Source organism: Oncorhynchus nerka, linkage group LG4 (assembly GCF_034236695.1).
Source record: "Oncorhynchus nerka isolate Pitt River linkage group LG4, Oner_Uvic_2.0, whole genome shotgun sequence".
NCBI lineage: Eukaryota > Metazoa > Chordata > Actinopteri > Salmoniformes > Salmonidae > Oncorhynchus > Oncorhynchus nerka.
Window position 1 is genome coordinate 39,812,468 of NC_088399.1, and position 26,143 is coordinate 39,838,610.

Consider the following 26,143-nt stretch of genomic DNA (forward strand, 5'->3'; position numbering starts at 1 on the left):
TCCACATTTTGGAGCAGTAAATATTACAAGTACAGTATTAGTGAGTGGTCAATCTATCTCTTTCTCCCCACACACCCCAGTTTCCACGACAATGGGCCTCCTTTGCCCTTCTCTCCATCCAGAATTCGCTGGTTGAAGGCCATCAACAAAGTGAGGGTACAACTGCAGGAGGTAGGAAGTTATCTCAATGTAACTTGTCGGTCCTTTCTCATCTTTTACCCACTCTCTACACATTTGCAACCACCATTTTATATCCTGCTACCTGTTTGTATGGTTTCCCCATCTGCATGGTTGGGTTTCACCTCTATGGTAGTTTGAACTTGGCAAACTATATTTCTTATTTAAAGTGTCTATTTAGATGGATTTACTTGTTTACTGCTATCTGGGTGTTCCCTCAGTGAGGTACCAGAGGGGTTTTCATGTTGTACATGCAGATAGATCATCACTCTAAGGTCTACTGGGAGTTATTTGTTGCTGCATAAACATTTCTTGAACAACCTGAATGTGTTACTCTGCTTGGTATTTCAGTACAGTATACAGTTTACTCTGGAAAATGTACAACCTTTCATTTCTTGCACTCTCTGCCTCTCCAACCCCCCCTTCAGACCCCTCTAGTTAAGTTCACCTCTCATCCTGACACCATGTAATTGTGAGAGGTAGGCTTAGCTTCTCTTTGTAAAGTTACACGTGACCTGGTGGCCCTGTGCTTCAGAGGTGGATAATTATCATTAATGAATTGTTAACTCAGGAATTAATCGCTCTCTCATACAACAAAGGACCTCTGAAATGTAGCCTCTTTTCTTATCGTGCTATATCAGATTAGTGTTTTCCATAATTACAACCCAAGCTACAACCAAATTATGTGTAGTTCAAAAGTAAGCATGTTGATGTCCAAAATATCTCCTGAAAAACAGAGTTCAGTCTACAGTACTTATTTATTTTGCTCCATGATCCCTGTTGTCGTCTTCCCTGTCTATGGATCTATCCCTCTGCAGCAACTGAGCTAATGGAGTGGTGAATTGAGCCTAGGGGAGAGACTGAGCAACTGAATGAGAGAGAGAGAGAGATGCGGGAAAATGGGGAACGAGTGTGAGGGGAATAAAGTACAGCTTCAATGTTTATCCCATTTTTCTTTTGTGTATTTTTTTGAGCAAATGTAGGCCATGCTTTATCCTCTGAAGATGCTCACTTGGAGTGAAAGGATAGTGGGGAAGTGTTGCACATATGGAAATAATAACTGACACACCCAGTTGTACCAAAAAGGTACAAGGGAAAGGAATGGGCTGAGATGTTGGCAGAATAATACTGTCAGAAACCATGCTGATTTCACATAGTAGACTTGGTGCTTAGGACTCATTTGAATGAGAGGGTGGTCAAACCAGTATCTCCAAACTGTCGCTCAAGGAAATTGAATACATCAAAAAAGAATGACCTCTGTCAACCTCAATTTATCCTTATTCTCTGTGATGTAGGTATCTGGGTTGGTGCTGCTTTGAGGTTTTATATTGAAAGATTATGGTCATATTGAAGCCAGTCTGTCTGTTGGTCAGAGACAGTTCATATACAGTGTGAGGACTGCTTTCAGCTGTAGCACAGATTATGTTGTCTAAGCATGCACCCGATTAATCAAACTCCACCCGCGGTTAGAGATCAGTGCTGGTCGTAATGAACAGGTTACAGTTGTTGTGCAGTGTCTGGTTATGAGGGAGCAATTGTCATAGCCTGGTTCCATTATGCTAATTGCTATAGGGCCGGTAGAGAGAGGACCATGTAAATGCCTGCTGATGGAAGGCAACAGGAGAGATGTAGAGAAAGGTGAAAGCCATACACAGTACGTGTTATTTATTTTGGGACATCAGGAGGGACTTAAGACACAAGCCTGTATCCTGACAAGACTGTGTAAGGAAGTACAATTAGTCATTAGTCAGTCAACAAAGGTGTCAAATGTCAGGATAAATGTAATGGGGTGCTACAATGCATCTTAAGACACATTTTCACACATTTGGGAATGGATATTAGCTTCGTAAGGACTGTTTGTCTGGGTACATCAGTGTGCATGTCATGTACAGTGCCTTCTCATATATTTATATTTATATTTAAGTCATTTAGCAGACGCTCTTATCCAGAGCGACTTACAAATTGGTGCGTTCACCTTAAGACATCCAGTGGAACAGCCACTTTACAATAGTGCATGTAAATCTTTTAAGGGGGGTGAGAAGGATTACTTTATCCTATCCTAGGTATTCCTGAAAGAGGTGGTGTTTCAGGTGTCTCCGGAAGGTGGTGATTGACTCCGCTGTCCTGGCATCGTGAGGGAGTTTGTTCCACCATTGGGGGGCCAGAGCAGCGAACAGTTTTGACTGGGCTGCGCGGGAACTGTACTTCCTCAGTGGTAGGGAGGCGAGCAGGCCAGAGGTGGATGAACGCAGCGCCCTTGTTTGGGTGTAGGGCCTGATCAGAGCCTGGAGGTACTGAGGTGCCGTTCCCCTCACAGCTCCGTAGGCAAGCACCATGGTCTTGTAGCGGATGCGAGCTTCAACTGGAAGCCAGTGGAGAGAGCGGAGGAGCGGGGTGACGTGAGAGAACTTGGGAAGGTTGAACACCAGACGGGCTGTGGCGTTCTGGATGAGTTGTAGGGGTTTAATGGCACAGGCAGGGAGCCCAGCCAACAGCGAGTTGCAGTAATCCAGACGGGAGATGACAAGTGCCTGGATTAGGACCTGCGCTGCTTCCTGTGAGGCAGGGTCGTACTCTGCGGATGTTGTAGAGCATGAACCTACAAGAACGGGCCACCGCCTTGATGTTAGTTGAGAACGACAGGGTGTTGTCCAGGATCACGCCAAGGTTCTTAGCGCTCTGGGAGGAGGACACAATGGAGTTGTCAACCGTGATGGCGAGATCATGGAACGGGCAGTCCTTCCCCGGGAGGAAGAGCAGCTCCGTCTTGCCGAGGTTCAGCTTGAGGTGGTGATCCGTCATCCACACTGATATGTCTGCCAGACATGCAGAGATGCGTTTCGCCACCTGGTCATCAGAAGGGGGAAAGGAGAAGATTAATTGTGTGTCGTCTGCATAGCAATGATAGGAGAGACCATGTGAGGTTATGACAGAGCCAAGTGACTTGGTGTATAGCGAGAATAGGAGAGGGCCTAGAACAGAGCCCTGGGGGACGCCAGTGGTGAGAGCGCGTGGTGAGGAGACAGATTCTCGCCACGCCACCTGGTAGGAGCGACCTATCAGGTAGGACGCAATCCAAGCGTGGGCCGCGCCGGAGATGCCCAACTCGGAGAGGGTGGAGAGGAGGATCTGATGGTTCACAGTATCGAAGGCAGCCGATAGGTCTAGAAGGATGAGAGCAGAGGAGAGTTAGCTTTAGCAGTGCGGAGGGCCTCCGTGATACAGAGAAGAGCAGTCTCAGTTGAATGACTAGTCTTGAAACCTGACTGATTTGGATCAAGAAGGTCATTCTGAGAGAGATAGCGGGAGGAACATTTTGTTGTTAGTCTGAATTTTAATTGGATTCAATTGAGGTATTGTGTCACTGGACTACACACTACCCCATAATGTCAAAGTGGAATGATGTTTTTAGAAGTGTTTACAAATTAATAGAAAATGAAATGTATTCAACCCCTTTCTTATAGCAAGCCTAAATGAGTTCAGGAGTAGAAATTTGCTTGACAAGTCACATAAGTTGCATGGACTCTGCGTGCAAAGAGACAGATGTCCTTCCTAACTCAGTTGCCGGAGAGGAAGGAAACCGCTTGGGAATTTCACCATAACTCCGATGGTGACTTTAAAGCGGTTAGAGTTTAATGGCTATGATAGGAGAAAACTGAGGATAGATCAACATTGCAGTTACTCCACAATACTAACCTAAGTGATAGAGTGATAAGGAGGAGGCTTGTACAGAATACAAATATTCCAAAACATGCATCCTGTTTGCAATAAGGCACTAAAGAAAAACTGTGGTAAAGACATTTACTTTATGTCCTGAATACGAAACGTTATGTTTTGGACAAAACCAACACATCACTGAGTCCACTCCTCATAATTACAAGCATGGTGGTGGCTGCATTGTGTTATGGGTATAGTTGTCATCAGCAAGAATTTAGGATTTTTTGGGGGGATAAAAACAAATGGAATAGAGCTAAGCACAGGCAAAATCCTAGAAAACCTGGTTGTCTGCTTTCTAACAGACACTGGGAGACATTCACCTGTCAGCAGGACAATAACCTAAAACACAAGAACAAATGTACACTGGAGTTGCTTACCAAGATGACAATGTCTTGAAAATCTTTGGAAAGACTTCAAAATTGCTGTGTAGCAATGATTAACAACCAACTTGACAAAGCTTAACATTTTATTTTTAAAGCAATGTGCAAATATTGTACAATCCAGGTGTGCAAAGCTCTTCGATTTACCCAAAAAGACTCACCGCTGTAATCTCTGCCAAAGGTGATTCTAACGTGTATTAAATCAGGGGCCTGAATGCTTAATTAACTAATAAAAATATATTGGTGTTTTATTTTTCATAAATTGTAACATTTTGTAAAAACATTTTTTTTTTAAATAAATCTTCCACTTTGACGTTAAAGTATTTTGTATAGATTGTTGACAAATCCATTTTAATCTCACTTTATAATACAACAAAATGTGAAACAAGTGGAGGGGTGTGAATACTTTCTGAAGGCTCTGTATGTGTGAGTTATGAAGTCAAAAGGGTAGGCACACAGCCAAACGGAGAGAGTGAGTGAGGACAGCGGGAGGAGACCGATAAAGAGGGGGAAATGAAGAGGGAGACTGAGAGCTGGCATTTTCACAGTTTCAGATTAGCTTTGTGCTGGAATATGTCGCCAGAGGACAGAGCGAGCGAGAGAGGGAACAAGAGAAAGTGAACGCACGAAAGAGTGGTGGGAGGGATACTTAACTGGGAATGAACTGTCATGTGAGCCTACACTCCTCGCTCCTGCCCTTCCTGTTTGTACATCTGGAATGAGAGAGAGTCAACACTTCCCCTGCGTCTGTCAATCTGGGTGAAGAAGACCAGCCGTATGTGCTTTGTATGTCGAGCATGGAATTAAATGTACAGTACCTGGAGATATTTAACTCAATTTTAAAAAATCCATGGTGACTTTTACGATTTTGTGCTTGTCAACTATTGAGCAGTTTTCCACATGGGGTAAGGTTTATTGAATGATATGCATCTGTAGAAATTGTGTTCTTGCATGAAGTTTGCATTCAGTATTGCACTACATAAAGAGTATTTTCTCCTGACTTTTATTTGTGAAATGTACTAATAGAATATTTGCTTTTCATAAGTGTAATATTGAATTATAGTTGAGTATTATTTTTACAAACATGAAAGGACAACTTTGCTCCTGTTGCCTGAAATAAGAAAAAAAAGCGGCCAATCGATCAGTTGAAAACGAACAAAGCAAACCAGACATTTTTTCCAGGCCGCAGACCATGAAGGAAAGGGAGAAAAGACGTTGCTCTTGGGCACTAAAGTGACTCTGTCAGAATTACCCAGACAGGCTCCTACCAGCTGCCTCCCCCTCTCCGTAGTCTGGACAGCTTACTGTGGAGGCTGAGCCACAGGCCATTCAGACTATATGGGCCACTGGCTGGCTAGGTTAAATGGGCCAGTAATGATCTTCAGGAGCTGCTGCTGAAAGTAATTTGTGTCTAAATCACATTTAGATAATCAATGTGTATTTTACCTCAACATTTCTGTTAATCTTGTCCCGGTTTATTTTCTGATTGTCATAGTTAATGGAGTATGATGTGAAATGGCTAAAATGGGTCATTTAAATGGAAAGTTAATGAATGTGGATATCTAATTCCTGACAGTCGTGGACAGCTGTTATAAATGTATATACATCAATAATAGCCAAATGGTTCTGGCAGGCTAGCTGTTCTTATTGCTATGCATGATTATGCCTTCCTGCCAACTGTGCTCTTATCATGCTAATGCACACCTCCAGTACTTGAGTGGTATTGGACAGAGGTAAAAACCTCTGGTATAGGGGAGGGTTAGTGAAGTTTCCCACCAGCGTAGAGTCCTGTGCATACTATCCACAGGCTGGAGACGCACTTAACATCTACTCTCAGTGTGGACCTTTGAGCCCTGACCGGGAAAAAAACAGGCATCTGGCAAATATTTGTGGCAAACTTTCGGTCAATTGGCCGCAAATTTGCAGCACGCTCATATTTTCACATACAAATGAGTTTTGTGACCAGCTGTTGTGGTTAATTTGCGTCAATTTGTGAAAGTCTGGCAAACAATTCTAGAAAACTTGTGGTGAACTTTGTTTGCTGCAAACTCTGTATGCATATGCAAATTAGATCTGTTTTTTGGTGACTCTGTTAAACATCATTGAAATATATCGACATAATTTAAAGTTATGTGATTTGATTTAACTTACTAAAAACTAAACATACTAAATGTACGGTACCAGTCAAAAGTTTGGACACCTACTCAATCAAGAATCTTTCTTTATTTTTACTATTTTCTACCTTGTAGAATAATATTGAAGACAAAGTATGAAATCACACATATGGAAAGGTGTTAAACAAATCAAAATATATTTACTATTTTAGATTCTTCAAAGTAGCCACCCTTTGCCTTGATGACAGCTTTGCATTCTCTCAACCAGCTTAATGAGGAATGCTTTTCCAACAGTCTTGAAGGAGTTCCCACATATGCTAAGCACTTTTTGGCTGCTTTTCCTTCACCCTGCAGTCCAACTCATCTCAAACCTTCTCATTTGGGGTGAGGTCAGGTGATTGTGGAGGCCAGTTCATCTGATGCAGCACTCCATCACTCTCCTTGGTCAAATAGCCCTTGTACAGCCTAGAGGTGTGTTGGGTCATTGTCCTGTTGAAAACAAATGATAGTCCCACTAAGCGCAAATCAGATGGGATGGCATATTGCTGCAGAATGCTGTGGTAGCCATGCTGGTTAAGTATGCCTTGAATTCTAAATAAATCACTGACAGTGTCACCAGAAAAGCACCATCACACCACCACCACCATGCTTCACAGCGGGAACCACACACGCAGAGATCATTCGTTCACGTACTCTCCATCTCACAAAGACATGGCGGTTGGAACCAAACATTCTCATTAGACCAAAGGATGGATTTCCACCAGTCTAATGTCCATTGCTCGTGTTTCTTGGCCCAAGCAAGTCTCTTTTTGTTATTGGTGTCCTTTAATAGTGGTTTCTTTGCAGCAATTTGACCATGAAGGCCTGATTTCACGCAGTCTCCTCTGAACAGTTGATATTTAGATGTGTCTTACTTGAGCATTTATTTGGGCTGCAATTTGATGTGCAGTTAATTAACTCTAATGAACTTGTCCTCTGCAACAGAGGTAACTCTACGTCTTCCTTTCCTGTGGCGGTCCTCATGAGATCCAGTTTCATCGTAGCATTTGATGTTTTTTGTGACTGAACTTGAAGAAACTGTCAAAGTTATTGAAATTTTCTGGATTGACTGACCTCTTAAAGTAATGGACAGTCGTTTCTCTTTGCTAATGTGAGATGTTCTTGCCATAATATGGACTTAGCCCTATTTAGTAAAAGACTATCTTCTGTATATCCCGCTACCTTGTCACAACACAACTGATTGGCTCAAACACAATAAGAAGGAAAGAATTTCCACAAATGAACTTTATCAAGGCACACCTGTTAATTTTAAATGCATTTCAGGTAACTACCTCATGAATCTGGTTGAGAGAATGCCAAGCGTGTGCAAAGCTGCCAAAAAGGCAAAGGGTGGCCACTTTGAAGAATCACAATTATAAAATATATTTGGATTTGTTTTTTGGTTACTATATTATTCCATATGTGTTATTTCATAGTTTTGATGTCTTCACTACTATTCTACAATGTAGAAAATAGTACAAATAAAGAGAACCTTGAATGAGTACATTAGGTGTGTATTAACTTTTGACTGGTACTGTACATCATGTCAGAGAATGTGTAGGAATATATGATACATTTTTAAAACCCATTGAAACAAAGCCCTATTGTTTAAATGTTTTTCAAAAGATAGGATTGATTATTAGAATTGATATGCACACTCTGACTGCAATCAGAAAAATACAAAACGTGTGCGACAGTCTTAAGTGGTGTTAACAGATCTGTCTAAAAGACAGTGCCAGAGCAAATCAATAGATATACACATTCACTGACACACTTTGGCTTTCTTAGGTGACAACACATATACACACACCATGCTGTTACGGTCTACATTTGGGTCGAGTTAAAACATTGTTACACAGAGAACATGTTTTAAAATGTTACATTTTGAAGGTCACTACTAAGGACATGGACTAATAACTCATTACTTAAATGTATTTTATTCATAAAGCACTTTTCACAATCCCCAAAATGGAACATTTTGAATTTAAAATAAATGATTGTGATAGAATGAAAGCGTAACACAACGTGCTTCAGTAGTTGAACCAAAGGCTAACAAGCCAGGTACCATACTGTAGGCAAAAAGCAGGCACAAATGCATTTAAAAACAAACTAAAAGTCATTTAACAGTGGCTTAAGAGCATATTACCATTGGAATGAGACACTCATAGCTCATCCGTCTATTGATCTATTAATTCATAGGAACATATCAACAGGAGGGCTGTGCTTCCTCCTGTCACACTACATACAAGAGCAGATACTTATCCACTATTGTTGAGTGGAAAAAATACATGCTTTGCAACAGTCTTGCTGCAGGGGATTCGGTTCCTTGCAGCTGATACACTGTGGTCTGTAGGAATTCCCATGCTGGGGCACAGTGGGAAAATTGATATCAAACACATCATAGGACTTGAAGCACACATCCAGAGGCCAAAGCAGTGTGTACCTTGCTCCAATGCCGGTCCATTAATGACCGTAAACACCTGTGAGCAGTCCCCAAGAGTCAACACAAATGGGTAGGGTCTGGTCACCTCTGCCTGGTGCTGGTACTCAACATGTTAGTCCCAGCTTGTTAGAATATGAGGACTTGTCAGGCACACTGACAATGCCATCACACACAATATATTTGGTATATTTTATAGCAATTTACATCAATCAAAACCCAATCCCTGTTTGATGCCTACGTCTTCGATTAATTTTGGGCTGGGGCATATAGTTTCATTTACACAACACTAACTATGTTTACAGCCAACCATTTTAATGCAGCTGAATTACCTGACGCATGAGAAGTCAAGACCGATGAAATGGCTACAGACAATTTGTTTGTTTGACGTAGTAGGATGCCTCTTAACCCAGAGTAACCTAAATGTATTACGTGAGAAATGGCGGCGGAAACTCGTTTACGCACAAATATTGCTATAATAACCGTCATATCGAAGTAACCCTGGACAAGCACACCTGATTCAACTTGTCCTGGGTGAGTTGAATTGAGGTGTTTGTCAAGGGCTAAAACGAAACTGTACTGTTGGAGATACTTGAGGACCAGGGTTGGCAAACACTGGGCTAGAACTCATGTGCCAGAGGGGACACATTTGCTATATAATGCAACCGTTTGTGACAAAACTATCAGTAGAGTTCAAAATGCAATGTAAACCCATTTAACTTGTTTTTATTTTACTAGTTACATGAGAATTTAACAGCAAAAGTTATTTTTATGTGCACTTCGTCATCACGCACAGCCTTTTATCCACAAAAAGTCAGTTTGCTGGAAACATCGCCGGTGGGAAAATGCATATTGTCTTATGCAGATTTTTTAAATATTTTCATTTAAATCTGTCGCAAATTGGATGGAAATCTACCCAATGTCTTTGAGTGTGCAGTAACGCGTAACAGATTCTGGAATGCTGTTCCTTTCATTCAAGGTATACAAAAGGCCATCTAATTGTCCCATCAATCTCCCTATGCTTATCTAATATTTCAACTAACAGGCTGAAAGTCAATGAAGGGCTTTCTGGTCTCATTGAAGCTGGGTCGGAATGTCTTCCTGCCTAATTTGTATACGGGTGTTGGGAGGGCCACTGTCAGAAGTCTTAAAGCGATGTCACCTTGTGTATCTGGAGAGAAGACTGTTTAGGGAATAACTTGATAGTTTCAGGCTAAAAGTAAATGAGGTACCACCAGCAGGGTTATTTAAAACAATACCTGCACTTCAAATAAGTTTTTAGATCTGTTTTTCGCTGAACTGGTAAAACAACGTTTTTTGGGGGTCCTTGAAGACTGCAATTCAGTACCAGTGAGTTTCCATGAACAGTCTGGGTTTGAAATGTAGAAGTCCTGAACAATCTGTTGTAAAGCAGACTAACTTTTTTTGTAATATTTTATTACTGCCCCATATGACTTAAGTTGTGTTATGTTGTAGCCAGACAAACGATTACTTTTCCATTGCAGTTGATCGTTAGTCTGGCTAACACCTAACTCTTGAAGTCCTCCTGACTTCAGAGTCTGGAATGGCTCTTTGATGTTGTCGGCACAATGCGTCTAATGAAAGGGGCTGTGCTTTTACTGGTTGGCTCTCCTCTGTATTTCTCTCTCATACAGCCCCTGAGTACTGCCCACTTTCTTAAAATGGTTGGATTTTCAGATACAAACAATGAGAGGTCTCAACCCCGAGGGAAAAATAAACAGAGAACCAATCAAACCCTGTTGCACGATTTATTAGAACATATTGCATTAACAAACAGCCTCCTTTCCAGACCAGTGTGGTCACAGCTCTGCTCTCCCTGCGCTGTGAGTTGCGTCAGCCAGGCTAGTTAATCACAGCAAACAGGATAAAATTCAAGTCTGTTTTTGTAAAAAAATGTAATCCACCATGGCCTGGAGTATCCAGCAGACATGGATACTCTCTGACTATCTCAACTGTCTTGGCCCCATTCTGTCTGGTCCACTGAGCCCTCCAGATCATGGTCTCCTTCATGTACTCTGCAACCTGGTTTTCCGGACAGATGTTGTTCAACCACTTGGTCATCTGGGCTGCGCTCTCATATTTGACTCTGTTGTGAGCACAAAGTATTCAATAAATAATAATATTCCTTTTAACAATCAGTTTTCATAATATACAAATCTTTCAACATATACCTGGCAAGACCCGGCTACTGCTCAAGCTTGGTATGTCGCTTGGTGTGTCCTGTGGACCTTCCTTGTATATTAAAAAAAGGTGGCGTTTATAGAATACTCACTGCGTGAAAGACTTATGTTATTCTTTAACTTTAGGCTATAGTTGAGTCGCTAGCTAACATGCTACTGAACTGTGACACTAGCATATTGACATGCATATTGGTATTAAGACTGCAACGTATTCACCTACAAATGTGTTTAGGCAAATCATTAGTTATCTAGCTACCTAATCACATGAATTGTGCAAAAATATGATAGTTAACATTAACTATTTAAGTGCTAGCCAGCCAGTCAGTCAGTGGTGCTGACCGATTTGAAACTGGTATCACAAAAATGTGTTTCACTCTATCCCATAAAACATGACATTGCTAACTAGGCACCATTTAGCGAATAAAATGTTAGGAAGTTGAATAAGTTACACTCACCAGACAACTTTGTCAGGTACTGTAGCTAGCTAGATGGATTGGTTTCTAATTTCCAACAGATGTTTCCCCTTGATTGGTCAGTAATGCTTACTGGTCATGGAACTCATGTGTTTACCATAAATGCTGCTGGTAAACTGTTTGCCACTAGTGGAAATAAATGTTGCTACCACAGGTTTGCCACAGATGCAAATAGAATCTTGAGAGAAGTGTCTGCCAGAAAAAAACATTTCGCAAACTATTTGGTTTGCAGCATATTTGCCAGAAACTTGCTGGAAGTTTGCAGCCTTTAGAGAAGGCCTAATGATTTATGAAATTATTTGTATTATTTATTTAGTCAGCCGCCAATTGTTCAAGTTCTCCCACTTGAAAAGATGAGAGGCCTGTAATTTTCATCATAGGCACACTTCAACTACGACAGACAAAATGAGAAAAAAAAATCCAGAAAATCACATTGTAGGATTTTAATTTATTTATTTGCAAATTATGGTGGAAAATAAGTATTTGGTCAATAACAAAAGTTTATCTCAATACTTTGTTATATACCCTTTGTTGGCAATGGATGAGGTCAAACGTTTTCTGTAAGTCTTCAAGGTTTTCACACACTGTTGCTGGTATTTTGGCCCATTCCTCCATGCAGATCTCCTCTAGAGCAGTGATGTTTTGGGGCTGTTGCTGGGCAACACTGACTTTCAACTCCCTCCAAAGATTTTCTATGGGGTTGAGATCTGGAGACTGGCTAGGCCACTCCAGGACCTTGAAATGCTTCTTACGAAGGCACTCCTTTGGCCTGGGCCCTAGGACCATGTCCCAGGACTACCTGACATGATGACTCCTTGCTGTCCCCAGTCCACCTGGCCATGCTGCTGCTCCAGTTTCAACTGTTCTGCCTTACTATTATTCAACCATGCTGGTCATTTATGAACATTTGAACATCTTGGCCACGTTCTGTTATAATCTCCACCCGGCACAGCCAGAAGAGGACTGGCCACCCCACATATGCTCTCTCTAATTCTCTCTTTCTTTCTCTCTCTCGGAGGACCTGAGCCCTAGGACCGTGCCCCAGGACTACCTGACATGATGACTCCTTGCTGTCCCCAGTCCACCTGACTGTGCTGCTGCTCCAGTTTCAACTGTTCTGCCTTATTATTATTCGACCATGCTGGTCATTTATGAACATTTGAACATCTTGGTCATGTTCTGTTATAATCTCTACCCGGCACAGCCAGAAGAGGACTGGCCACCCCACATAGCCTGGTTCCTCTCTAGGTTTCTTCCTAGGTTTTGGCCTTTCTAGGGAGTTTTTCCTAGCCACTGTGCTTTTACACCTGCATTGTTTGCTGTTTGGGGTTTTAGGCTGGGTTTCTGTACAGCACTTTGAGATATCAGCTGATGTACGAAGGGCTATATAAATAAATTTGATTTGATTTGTTTGGGATCATTGTCATGCTGAAAGACCCAGCCACGTTTCATCTTCAATGCCCTTGCTGATGGAAGGAGGTTTTCACTCAAAATCTCACGATACATGGCCCCATTCATTCTTTCCTTCAGTCGTCCTGGTCCCTTTGCAGAAAAACAGCCCCAAAGCATGACGTTTCCACCCCCATGCCTCATAGTAGGTATGGTGTTCTTTGGATGCAACTCAGCATTCTTTGTCCTCCAAACACAACGAGTTGAGTTTTTACCAAAAAGTTATATTTTAGTTTCATCTGACCATATGACATTCTCCCAATCTTCTTCTGGATCATCCAAATGCTCTCTAGCAAACTTCAGACGGGCCTGGACATGTACTGGCTTAAGCAGGGGGACACGTCTGGCACTGCAGGATTTGAGTCCCTGGCGGCGTAGTTTGTTTGAGGTTGTGGACAGGTGTTTTTTTATACTGATAAGTTCAAACAGGTGCCATTAATACAGGTAACGAGTGGAGGACAGAGGAGCCTCTTAAAGAAGAAGTTACAGGTCTGTGAGAGTCAGAAATCTTGCTTGTTTGTAGGTGACCAAATACTTATTTTCCACCATAATTTGCAAATAAATTCATAAAAAATCTTACAATGTGATTTTCTGGATTTTTTTTCTCATTTTGTCTGTCATAGTTGAAGTGTACCTATGGTGAAAATTACAGGCCTCATCTTTTTAAGTGGGAGAACTTGCACAATTGGTGGCTGACTAAATACTTTTTTGTCCCACTGTATATTTTTAATTTCAATGGAATTTGAATATCATTGAAATGTTATTTTTCTTTTCAGTGACATTCTGATTTAATCACTTAAGTTTGTGTTGGAATGGAAAGGGTTAACACTGAAGAGAAAGATTCAATCAGAATTTTCTTTGGTCTTTTGAGAGAGAACTCCTAGCCAAGTCAGTAATTTGCTCTCAGAGAAGCTAGATAGAAGGCATCTGCCATTGAACTGAATTAGCAAAGATTTTGTATAACTAAACCAAGATACACCTGTCATTTTCAAATTGGAACAAATTAATCATAGTGGACAGAGCTAGCAAGGAGGTGGGCAGAGCCAAGCATATCCTATTGGCGTGTTCTAAGCATGCATTTGCATATTTCCATTAGGGAACACCTTGCTCTTCCATATTTGGTTGTGAGTTGAAATTCCAAGTGGATGCTTAACATTTATACACCCGGGAAAATAGGTCTCATTGTTTTATCTGTGGTATTAGGGCAGAATTTTCGCGTGACAGTGGAATCGACCAATAACATTTTGACTTGTAATAAGTGGGACGGTTTCTGCAGAAACGTATGTAAACAGGTTTCCCACGGTCTCACTAGCTTTTGTTGTAGGCAATGGGGTCCGCAAACCCCTAGGTACTGCTGAGGATTTTATGACCGCTAGCAACAACAGAATAAACTAATTACATTCCTACAGTAGAAAAGAAGAATGTCTTCTTTCTAATGATGATTCTCAACTCCTAATATTGAGCAAATTACACTCATTGGTTCCAATTATATTTACTGGAGTATCTGACATACAATAGGCTTTGAAAAAGCACCCTGCAAATAGGTTAGCAGTGTGGCAAGTGCTTTTTTTGGGGGGGGGGGGCTTTTGTAGCTAATAGACTGATAAAGTTTACACTTCCTCTTCCAAGTATAATGTTGGGAGGTCAAAATAATGAAAAATAATCTACCACATCATATAATTTTAAATAGTTGAATACTTCTCCTTGCCATTGTCATTCACTTGATGAGACTTAACGCGTGATATTTTTTTTTTTTTGCTAACGCGTGATAGGTGTCCCTGGGTCGCCGGTTTGTCTAGGAGGGGTCCCATGGCAAGAAAAGGTAGAAGGTAGAAGACTCTTGTTCTAGGCTAGTGTGCAGTGACTGCAGCAGGTGTTCTCGAAGAGGATGGTGCTAATAGCTTTGCCCTTTTCAAGATTAACTTTGAACAGGAAGATAAATTTCATCGTCTGGGGCGTGGAAGTGTTTTTATTTTTTTTATTGCAGCTCACTTGCTGTTAGCTATCTCCTTGAAAGTAACTTATGTATGTGAAACATTGCTGCATTTAAACTTTAGCTCGCCGGTTACTTTGTGCTAAAAGTGAGGTTTTTTTTTTTGCACTGGGAAGTAATATTTGTACATTTTGGTTGGGAAATGCTTAGCCTAATGGTTGTGTTTTTGTATTCTTATGATTGGGACCTATTGGCTTATTATGTCAGAGTGAATGGGCTGCTTATCGTTTAGCATCATGCTGTGTGTGACTGCTGTCTCTATCGGCCCTATTTGTTGTACAAAAAGTGTGGTCTCCTACATGGCGTGCTCTGCATATTACAGTCAGTGTTAGGCATGGGCGGTATACTGTATACCGTGCTATTTGGAAGTAGCCACAGGATGGTTTTTCAATAAATACCATTGAAAGTATTTCTTTGAAGTTTTTCTTTAGAAATTTGAATATTTGTAGCTACTTTTTAAGTAAATACCTGAAGTCAACTTGTGCAATACATTAGGCGATGAAGCAGATCGCGTTCTTCATTTCACCTGTCACATTATCTTACATTATGAAGCTTACCAGTAGCTCCCCAGAACAGTTGAGCCAGTCACGTGTTTGTTTGTAAACGGCACAACGGGAGAAAGTGGGACCTGGGATGAGTAAGGAGTTGGCCTGCCTCAATTCTGAAATAACTTTATTTTGATAAGCTTGAAATGGACATGGTCTACTAAACTTAACAACCACAAACACATATCTAAGTTTAGCTTTCTTGTTGTTTATCAAAGTTATCTGGCTAACTCATTGATCCTGCTTTTGTAGTACACCCTCCTGGTGAGTCCAGCTGTTTATTTGGTTCGACTTGCTTACGAGCCCCAAACCAACAACGCAGTTTTAAAAAATACGGATAAGTATAAGAAATAAAAGTAAAGTAAATAAAGAGCAGCAGTAAAATAAATTACTGTAGGGAGACTATATACAGGGGGGTACCGGTACAGAGTCGATGTGCGCGGGCACAGGTAATTTGTAGGTAGAGTTATTAAAGTGACTGCATAGATGATAACATAGTAGCAGCAGTGTAAAATAGTTGGAGGGGTAGGCAATGCAAATAGTATGGGTAGCCATTTGATTAGGTGTTCAGGAGTCTTACGGCTTAGGGGTAGAAGCAGTTGCCATACCAGGCAGTGATGCAACCATGGTGCTCTCGATGGTGCAGCTGTAGAACCTTTTCAGGATCTGAGGACCTGATACTATGTTCATGTTCTTTTTCTTGATTTGGGCGTTTGGTACAACATGTTGGAAGGTTCCCCCCCCTCCCCACCGAAGACCAATACCCAATACGGTTCGCCACTGTCTCCTCCTATATTTGTACATACTCTTAGTTTCTCCACCTTAACACCAGACAGATAATTACTCCCCTATCAATTTCAGATGAGAGCAAAGCCGTTTTTGCAGTACCTTTGTGATGTTACATTGTGAACTTGCATCTAATATAGTACTAGGCATAGGAGGCACGTCCATTAGGTACATTGAATTAAATTGTCAAAATGATATAGCCTAATTAGTTTACTCCTGTCAATACAGAAATCAATTAAATCATAAATAATGGGCTACTACACCAGAAAGCATGATTTGGCCACAGAGGATCATTGACTGCTGTCAGAAGGGTGTGCATATTCAGTCTGATCATTTTTGGGTCAGTGCCACTTGAAAACAATAATTCTGACAATTTCGTCCTCAGTTAGATGGATTTCATAGTGTATTTGTCCCCCCTTCTTGTGGGCCTATTATATGCATGAGACTGTTGTTTTTATGTGTAACTCAATATTGGGAAGGTGTCCTTAATGTTTAGTATACTCGGTGTACGTTTTATCTTATTGGTCATTTTCCTAGATATGTTTGGTATGTGCTCTAGCTACAGTATATGCATCAAACTCCAGTCCAGTTAGACGTAGATGATAAACTAGCTCAAAAGCTGACAGGAAAGAAAGTTGAGCCAGCGACCCTGTGCTCTGTCTGACACGGACTTCTTGGTCTGGGCAAATGGCCACAGAACCACACAGCATGATGGTGGTTAAACTGACCATTCTGTCTGTCATTCAGTTAGACAGCAGCATGGGGAGGGAAATTGTGCAGCACTGATTCCCCTCAGCGGGTTGGTTCTTAACAGCATAATGGCACACAGTGAGTGGATAGGGTTTGGCTGTCACTGTCTGAGCTGCTTCAAACAACCAGGATCAGTGGGGATGAGGGGTAAATCAAAATCAAATCAAATTTATTTATATAGCCCTTCGTACATCAGCTGATATCTCATAGTGCTGTACAGAAACCCAGCCTAAAACCCCAAACAGCAAGCAATGCAGGTGTAGAAGCATGGTGGCTAGGAAAAACTCCCTAGAAAGGCCAAAACCTAGGAAGAAACCTAGAGAGGAACCAGGCTATGTGTGGTGGCCAGTCCTCTTCTGGCTGTGCCGGGTGGAGATTATAACAGAACATGGCCAAGATGTTCAAATGTTCATAAATGACCAGCATGGTCAAATAATAATAATCACAGGCAGAACAGTTGAAACTGGAGCAGCAGCACGGCCAGGTGGACTGGGGACAGCAAGGAGTCATGTCAGGTAGTCCTGAGGCATGGTCCTAGGGCTCAGGTCCTCCGAGATAGAGAATTAGAGAGGGCATGCTTAAATTCACACAGGACACCGGATAGGACAGGAGAAGTAGTCCAGATATAACAAACTGACCCTAGCCCCCCGTCACAAACTACTGCAGCATAAATACTGGAGGCTGAGACAGGAGGGGTCAGGAGACACTGGGTAGATGAGCAAGCAATGAATCCTTAAATGTTAGTTGGCTGTTGCGTAAGTGCATATTTACTTATTGCCTCACTATAGAGTACATTTGTGGATTTCCATGTACATCCAGGTTCATAATTATTGGCACCCTCTAAGAATCTGTTCTATGTGCTCTATTTCTATGCTTCCCGGGTTTTAAGTTTCGTTTTGCGTCTTTTGCTTTCGGTTTTGTACACCAGCTTCAAACTGCAGAAAATACAATTTTTAGGATTTAATGACAAGATACTGTATTTCACAGCGGTTTAGATGGTACAATGATTATCTACACTGTCCATTGCTTGTTTTGTCACAAACTGACAAGGAAATGGCAGTTCGATTTCTATATTTTGCACATTTAAACAACATATGTTTCTCTGAGCAATTGTATTAGTAACAGCCCCAGACCATTATTCCTCCTCCACCAAACTTTACATTCATCTGGCGGGTAGCATTCTCCTGGCAGCCGCCAAACCCAGATTCATCCGTCTGACTGCCAGATGGTGAAGCTTGAGTCATCACTCCAGAGAACGCGTTTCCACTGTTCGAGTTCAATGGCGCTTGGCATTGCGCATGGTGATCTTAAGCTTGTGTGCGGCTGCTCGGCCATGGAAACCCATTTCATGAAGCTACGGACAAACATTCTAGTGCTGACGTTGCTTCCAGAAGCCGTTTGGAACTCTGAGTGTTGCATCTGAGGACAGGCGATTTTTTTTTACGAGTCACGCGCTTCAGCCCTCGGCGGTCCCGTTCTGTGAGCTTGTATGGCCTACCACTTTGCGGCTGAGCCGTTGTTGCTCCTAGACGTTTCCCCTTCACAAGAACAGCACTTACAGTTGACCGGAGCAGTTCTAGCAGGGCAGGAATGTGAAAAACTGACTTGTTGGAAAGGTGGCATCCTATGACGGTGCCACTTTGAAAGTCACTGAGCCCTTCAGTAAGGAAATTCTACTGCCAATGTTTGTCTTTGGAGATTGCATGGCTGTGTGCTTGATTTTATACACCTGTCAGAAATGGCCGAATCCACTAATCTGAAGGGATGTCCACATACTTTTGTATATATAGTGCATCTCTACTGCAGCTGGTGTGTGCACAAAAAATACCCTGACTCAGAGGAGAGAATTGAGCCGTCAACTAATTACCAGGCTGTCTTCTGATCATGTACTAATTATAGAGTTTATACCAGCTGTAAGGTGTCCGATCATTTCCCTGCTCCTTCCTTCTCCGTGACTGAAGAGAGGGGGTGAGTGGCCAACCCACTGATGTACAGAGCATTGGTTTGACTCACAATGACCCCCAATATCAATGTGGGATTTTTATCACAATTCCACGCTCCACCATAATCTCTCTGGCGTTGCAGAGATGAATGCCCTCTACTCCCACTCTCCCATGCCTGAGTGTCTGCATTTTGTCTGTGTGTTTTGTATGATTCTGCCGGCAGTGTAAATAGGAGTGCATTGGCATGAGCTAGCTAAATTCTTATGTGCGTTGTTTGCAAACCATATAGAAACTGACTGCTCAAATAACTCATCCAGTCATCCATTGCAATTTTACATATCTTGGCTATAGCACCACTTATTTAATTTGTTTTTTAATGATATCACCAGACATTATATAGCGGCCATTATATAGCAGCAGGAATTTGGTGTTTTTCTCTCTCTGCTTTCTGGTCTGTTGGACTGAAAAATGTGTATACTGGCAAGGTCTCAAAATGAAGGTGGAATTATAAATATGTTTATTGATTCTCTGAGGGATTTGTGTACTGTATGCCAATGACTGAAATGTAAAGGATGAAATGGCTTGTACGCATGCATAAGGGAAGGTTCATGTTGATAGGAAACAAACATTGCAAAATTAAAACAAATCTTTGCGTATATAATAATATTTTGAAGAACAAAGTTGTATTTCTCTCATGTCTCTGTCTTCTCTGCCTTGCCAGTCATGGACAAGGCTCTGTGAGCAGATCAGTCTCTTCTACATAATCAGGATGTTGTGTGGTCACACAAAGAACTGAGGCCCAGGGTGCTGGTTGGCCCCTGGTGACGAAGACCAGGAAGCCAGGCCCCCAGACAGTCCTCGGGGATGTTCTCTAGGGGCCACGAGAAGGGCCTCAGTGGACCAGATGAATACAGCGGTGTAGAGGCACCTCAGAGTCCACACAAGTGGTCCAAGAGGAGGGAGCTGGGGGGTAAGAAGAGCACTCAGAGCCCCAAGGTGGGCCGGAGCCTGCGGAGGAAGTTCCAGAAGTTCCTGCAGGGCCCGGCAGGGCCGGGGGAGCCCTCCATCCACCAGCCCCATCATCTGCTCTCCCCTGTGGAGCAGGACATATTTATATGTGGCCTGAAGAGAGACCCCTCCAGTGGGGAGTTCACTGGACTCCACTCCTCCCTGCCCAATGGCCGAAGTCACACAGGGACTCTAAACCCACCTGTGGCTGGGAATATGACGCTGAACAAAAAGGGCTTCATCAACGCCCCCGGTACTGTAAGTACCAACGGCCCCACCGCTAGCCTACCCATCACTCCCTCTGGAGAGAACAGCAGCGCTGAATGTCAGGATGGGATCGGGGTTGTGGAGGACACACACAGGCCTTCTAGTGAAGAGGAGGAAGATGAGGGAGAGAAATGCTCCAGTGACATCGTCGAACACATATTGAAAGAGCTGAGAGGTATCAACAAGATTCAGGAGGAGATCGCAGACCTGCGGCAGTACCTGACCTCTGTGAGAGGCTCAGTGGACGAGGTCTCCTGCTGTGTGGATGCAGTGCTAAATGAGATAGGGGAACTCTACTCCTCTGGAGCCTCAGCACCAGGACCCCAGACCCCTCAGAGGCCTAGTGGCAGCCCGGGCAGTCAGAATGTTGTCACAGCCTTCCACAGGAGGGCCACCAGTCCTTTACTGGAGTGCCTGCAGGGGTCTTGGGACAAAGACCCAGTGAAGATGATGATGGTGCCACCCCAGGAGTCACCTAAAACATGGAGAGAAAGGTTAGCTCCTTGCCAACCCGAACCAGCTGACCAGGAGAATTCCGACCACAGCTCAGAAGTGTCCTCTTCACGACCAGGGCCCAGTCAAGCCAGCCTCTCCTACCTGGACCAAGGGTATGCCCATGACTGCCCCAGCACTAGCTCCCTGTCGTCATGTCACAGCTCCAACACTCTGGACCGGGATGCCAGGTACCGCTCAGTTAAGGCCAGGCTATGGCAGAGTGGCTGGGCCTCGGCAGGCATGCAGCACAGTGTGAGCGGAGATGGGGGCTGGAGCGAGGAGAACGGTTGGAGCGAAGAAGACATCTACTCCTGTCAGAACAGTGGGGAGGAGGTGGAGGACCACTGTGCAGGGCCAGGTGCCTGGGACAGGTACACCACAGGAGAGACTAGCAGCACCCCAGGCCAGTCCTCCCACAGCAGCTCAGAGCACCTGTCCCTGCTGTTCGGCATCCATAAGAACTCCCCCTCCAGCTCGTCCAGTGTGGTGGACTGGCGGCACCCCAGGCAGCAGGGCAGCAATGGACACCTAGCGTGTGACTGTTCAGCCAACTGCCCATACTCTCGGAGCTCCGGCTACCACACAATGGACGCCTATGCTGATGTGGGGAGCTGTGGGCCGTCCAGGAGCATGAGTTGCTCCACTGTACTGCTCACAGACTGTGATGATGGCTACCTGGAGCTGCACTCCCCCTATGACCGCTATACGTCCTCCGCTGACACCCTGGATGTGGGATCCGTTGAGAGCCTGGACAGGGAGTGGACTGAACAGTGTGTCCCAAGAGACGATGCAGGAGGGTGGGTATCAGGGGTCCTGCCTAGCCCTGAGCCTGAGAACACCCAGCTCCTCAACGTGGGATTTGATGTGAAAAACATTGGGAAGGCTGTGCTCACCTTTAGGTCTGCTTTGAAAGGGGCTCTGAGGAAGCTGGAGGGTTCGAGCCCGGAGCCTGGCAACGATGACAGTGAGTCAGAAGCAGCTCCCTCTCCTGTCAGAACCTGCTCCCCTGAACCCCCGGAGGGAGCGATCACTATGCCAACTGATCACGTTCGCTCTGCGTCTCCTCTGGAAGAATATAGCGAGGCCTCAATCTATGTGGACTGCAGCCCAGCCCAAGAGAACCTGCCTTGCTCCCTACAAGCATCCCCAAATGAAAGGACTCACTCTCCCTGCACCCCTACCGAGTATCACTCCATGGAGCATTTAGAGAGCCAAGGAGAGTATCAGACTGATGGAGAACTGTCCAACCCAGAGCTAACACCAGACCACAGTCCTCCAGGAAGGGCTGGGAGGAGTTCAGCAGATTTTAACATCAGCCCAGAGGGGATAGGGTTAAGTCCAACAGGGTTAAGTCCAATAGGAGAAGACCACGATGGAGCTGATCAGGATGAGTTTAGAGAACAGGATGTTGTTAGCCCTAAGAAGGAACGCCTTGCTAATCTGCAGCGCATCCTGAAAGAAAAAAGACAGAGACGTAAACTTTCCAGAACATCCCAAGGATCACAGTCCACGTTCTCTGAGGAGTTCAATCCAGGTAGATCTCCTTTCGTGTGCTACATTATTTGCAAGTACAGCAAAAAAAATAAGTAATCTAACACTCATATTCCATATGTACCTAAACTCTGACTGCTTTTCTCTGTCTTCATTAGATGGAAATTACACATTTAGCCCATAATTTATAACTATTAATGTAGCCGTATAAGATATGATTGATCCTGACACCTTGGATTGAAAATTGTCGATTGGTAGTATAGTTGACCTGGTTATTTATGATCTTCTTAGCTATTTATATACATGAACCCTAATGTTGTCTTTTTTGATGGATGTTCTTCCTTCCAGATGGCAGCAGAGAAGATGACCAGGTTACTCTCATGAATTTCAAATGAGCTCCCTTTTCAGTTATGTTTTGTTGTTTTCATTTACACAGATATAGTTAGAGTTTTGGTGCGACTGTTGTGTTTGCCGTTGGGTGTTTTTATATCGTATGCACGGAGCCAAGCATGGTCCCTTTGTGTTTGTCATACCTTGAACTGAGGTGTTTAACTCTTTGCTTGTGATTTATTTTTGAGGTTTGCGCCTAATGAATACATTTTCAAATGGATATAGAATTATGTTTTGATCGAATTAAAAGCTCCTATTATTTCTGTAAACCTGAATAGAGTAAAATAATTATGTTCTTGGCAGGATCAGACTAATAGAAAACACTGTGGTGAAGTTGTTTTTGGAGAAGCCATATTCTCGCACCGGCTTCAGTGTTTACATACAACAGCCGAATCTACCTGGTTCCCTCAGAACTGTTTCAAACGCTGTCAGAACCTCCTAGTACTGGGAGAGGAGAGCCCCAGAGGGGTCCAGCTACCTAACTGTAGCCCCATTAATCTGAGTGGAAGAGGAGCACTGGCCCTGATGAAACACTTTACCTCAGAGGAAGAGAGATAAAACATGTATAGTTATTGTAAAATTATCCAATGTACTTCCCCACCAAAGTTATCTCTGTTGTGCAACAAAAACAAGTTGTGCCTTGCTTTATCTGCATCTGTACATTGTAGTGATGTGGGACAGCAAACTGCTCAGTGTTCCTCATCTCCTTCCCACATCTGATTTGACATGCACCTCCCTCTTGCTATTGAGAGACACATATACCGGTCAAAAGTTTTAGAACACCTACTCATTCAAGGGTTTTTCTTTATTTTTACTATTTTCTGTAGAATAGTGAAGACAAACTATGAAATAACACCAATGGAAGACTGTTGGAAAAGCATTCCAGGTGAAGCTTGGTTGAGAGAATGCCAAGAGTGTGCAAAGCTGTCATCAAGGCAAAGGGTGGCTACTTTGACGAATCTGAAATAAAATATATTTTGACATGTTTAACATTTTTTCTTGGTTACTACATGATTCCATATGTGTTATTTCATTGTTTTCATGTCTTCACTATTATTCTACAATGTAGAGAATAGTAAAAATAAAGAAAATCTGTTGAATGAGTAGGTGTGTCAACTTTTGACTAGTACTGTATATATAAACAATGATCATTGTGGTTGTTGAATTTGATCTATTTTAGGCTTTTCAGTTTGGCAACAATCATTAGATGCCATGTATGGATCAAATATAATCCTCTCCTTGTCTCGAGACATTACTTAAAATGCTGTTCTGAAATGGTTTTGTTCTGCATGTACCATCCAAGAGGTGAAACTCAACCTGCTCTGTCTCTTTCCATTCTCACTAACCTCTGTGTACATTTTTTAACATATAAGATTAAGTATATTACTCTGGTCTAATTACTGACTCTGAAAAACTAATGTGTGTTAAATCCTGCAGGGACGAGATGATGGACCAAACTCCAGACAAGCTTGGATCAAACCAGGGTAAATCATGATGATGCCCAAATCATTTCTGTCAATGTTAATTTATATTTCACACACCTTTTTAATGTGCTGGAAAAGCTGATGCATGTGTTTGTGTATTCTGTACGAGTGTATCATTCTGTTCCGTGTCCACAGCGGTGGAAGTGGTTTGTTTGGGATTGACAGCATGCCAGACCTTCGTAAGAGGAAGCCTATACCTCTGGTCAGCGACGTGGTAGGTGTTGCTTCCCATCCGTCTCAATGCTTCAAATCACACTTTCTGTCCTGTCTGTCAGTACATGTTGTTCTATCCTGTAATACCAGAACAAGAGAAGCATCTTGATAATTAAGGATTCAATTGATTATTTCAGCATTTGCTTGAAAAACAGTGATATCATCATCAGGAATCACAGAGCTATCACCCAGTCATCACCCACATGTCAAACCAGTGTTACATTCTCTCTAATTATTCCCCACAATTCTCTTGAATGCAATCACTCTCCTTGGTCAGGCTATGGTAAGTGGAAAAAACACAATTGCTCCTTTCCTTTTAGTCAGAATTGTTTTTATTATACTGTATATCAAGTAGGACAAGAGATTGTACACCATGCAGCTGTTCTGCAAATAATGTGCAACAGGGGTTTCATGCTGCACCTGAGTAACCAAATGTCACCATGCATCTGCACTGTAGTTTTCCTACTTGATATAACCATTTAAAACAATATTCCCTTCCTCGTATTCTACCTCTCCCCTTAATTCATTCATATGATAGATTGATTTGTTCTGTTGGGTTTTATTCTCCACCCTTACATGCTGAGCCATGTACAGACCATCACTAGAGTTTTAACTGAATCCTCCATTGGACACACACACACACACACACGTCTTGACTGGTCAGTGATGGTTTAGTTCCTCCCATGTTATCACCTTACATGACCTGTGTTGTAACAATCCTTACATTAGTTCCTTCCTTCACCCGGTCTGGTGTTAACTCTATGGGCCTTGTTCTACTCACTTGGGTAGTACACTCACTGGGTAAAGGTTCACAGAACACTTACAATACTCCACCAATCTTTGTGATCACTGTTTGGGTTTAGTTGTTTTAACATGGCAACTGACAAGATTTTCACCTGTCGTCCACAGTCACTGGTCCAGGCTAGAAAGGCTGGAATCACCTCTTCCATGGCCGCGCGCTCCTCCGTCAAAGACGAGGAGCTGGTGAGTACATCATGGGATGCATATTACTCTACTGAATTAATCAAGACTCTGTTCAAAACTCACCTGAGAGGACCAATATCATAGGAATAAGTAATATCTCAGTATCCTCTCTCCTCCCCCTCTGTAGAAGAACCACGTTTATAAGAAGACTCTTCAGGCTCTGATCTACCCCATCTCCTGCACCACGCCCCATAACTTTGAGGTGTGGACGGCCACTACGCCCACCTACTGCTACGAGTGTGAGGGGCTGCTGTGGGGCATTGCCCGCCAGGGCATGAGGTGCTCCGAGTGCGGGGTTAAGTGTCACGAGAAGTGCCAGGAACTGCTGAATGCTGACTGCCTGCAGCGTAAGTACAGCACATCTGAAGCTAGACAAACGAAGTATGTTTCGGATCCTTTTGCGACGACGCAGCCGTATTGCTAAACTGAGCGATCTGATGCATTGAAAAGCCAGTCACACGATTGACAGTGTATGAGACATAGATATGCATTTTGCAATTGATTTGTGTTTTATAATTTCTCTAATTTGGCTGGGTCGACACTTTTCCAGACTTTGTCAACCGAGTTGGTGGCTCGAACTTTCCTGTTGATTTACTCCTACCTCCTCACCATCCCAGAATACAGCTGTCAGTGATATGTAAAGTACAGTGGGATTATATAGTGTACTCTGTCGGTTATGACTGATGTTGCACTGAAGACATAATTATACATCCAAGTGCTTTGTCATTCTGATGACTCGGATGTTCAAATAAATAGCTTTTAACAACTGGGTAGATATATACGAATATTTACATCACAACCTTC

The 26,143-nt window shown here is 42.9% G+C and overlaps 1 protein-coding gene across 6 annotated transcripts in view; it reads left to right on the forward strand.

The window, feature by feature from the left end:
• The window catches only part of unc13bb (unc-13 homolog Bb (C. elegans)), a 108,333-nt gene that overhangs the window by 57,926 nt on the left and 24,264 nt on the right, over positions 1-26,143 (forward strand). For all 6 annotated transcript variants that reach the window (XM_065017508.1, XM_065017509.1, XM_029653260.2 and 3 more), the window contains 5 exons: positions 81-171; positions 24,096-24,142; positions 24,278-24,356; positions 25,265-25,339; positions 25,467-25,686. In XM_065017508.1, coding sequence (XP_064873580.1) covers positions 81-171; positions 24,096-24,142; positions 24,278-24,356; positions 25,265-25,339; positions 25,467-25,686 — 512 coding nt within the window. The remainder of the gene's footprint in view (positions 1-80; positions 172-24,095; positions 24,143-24,277; positions 24,357-25,264; positions 25,340-25,466; positions 25,687-26,143) is intronic.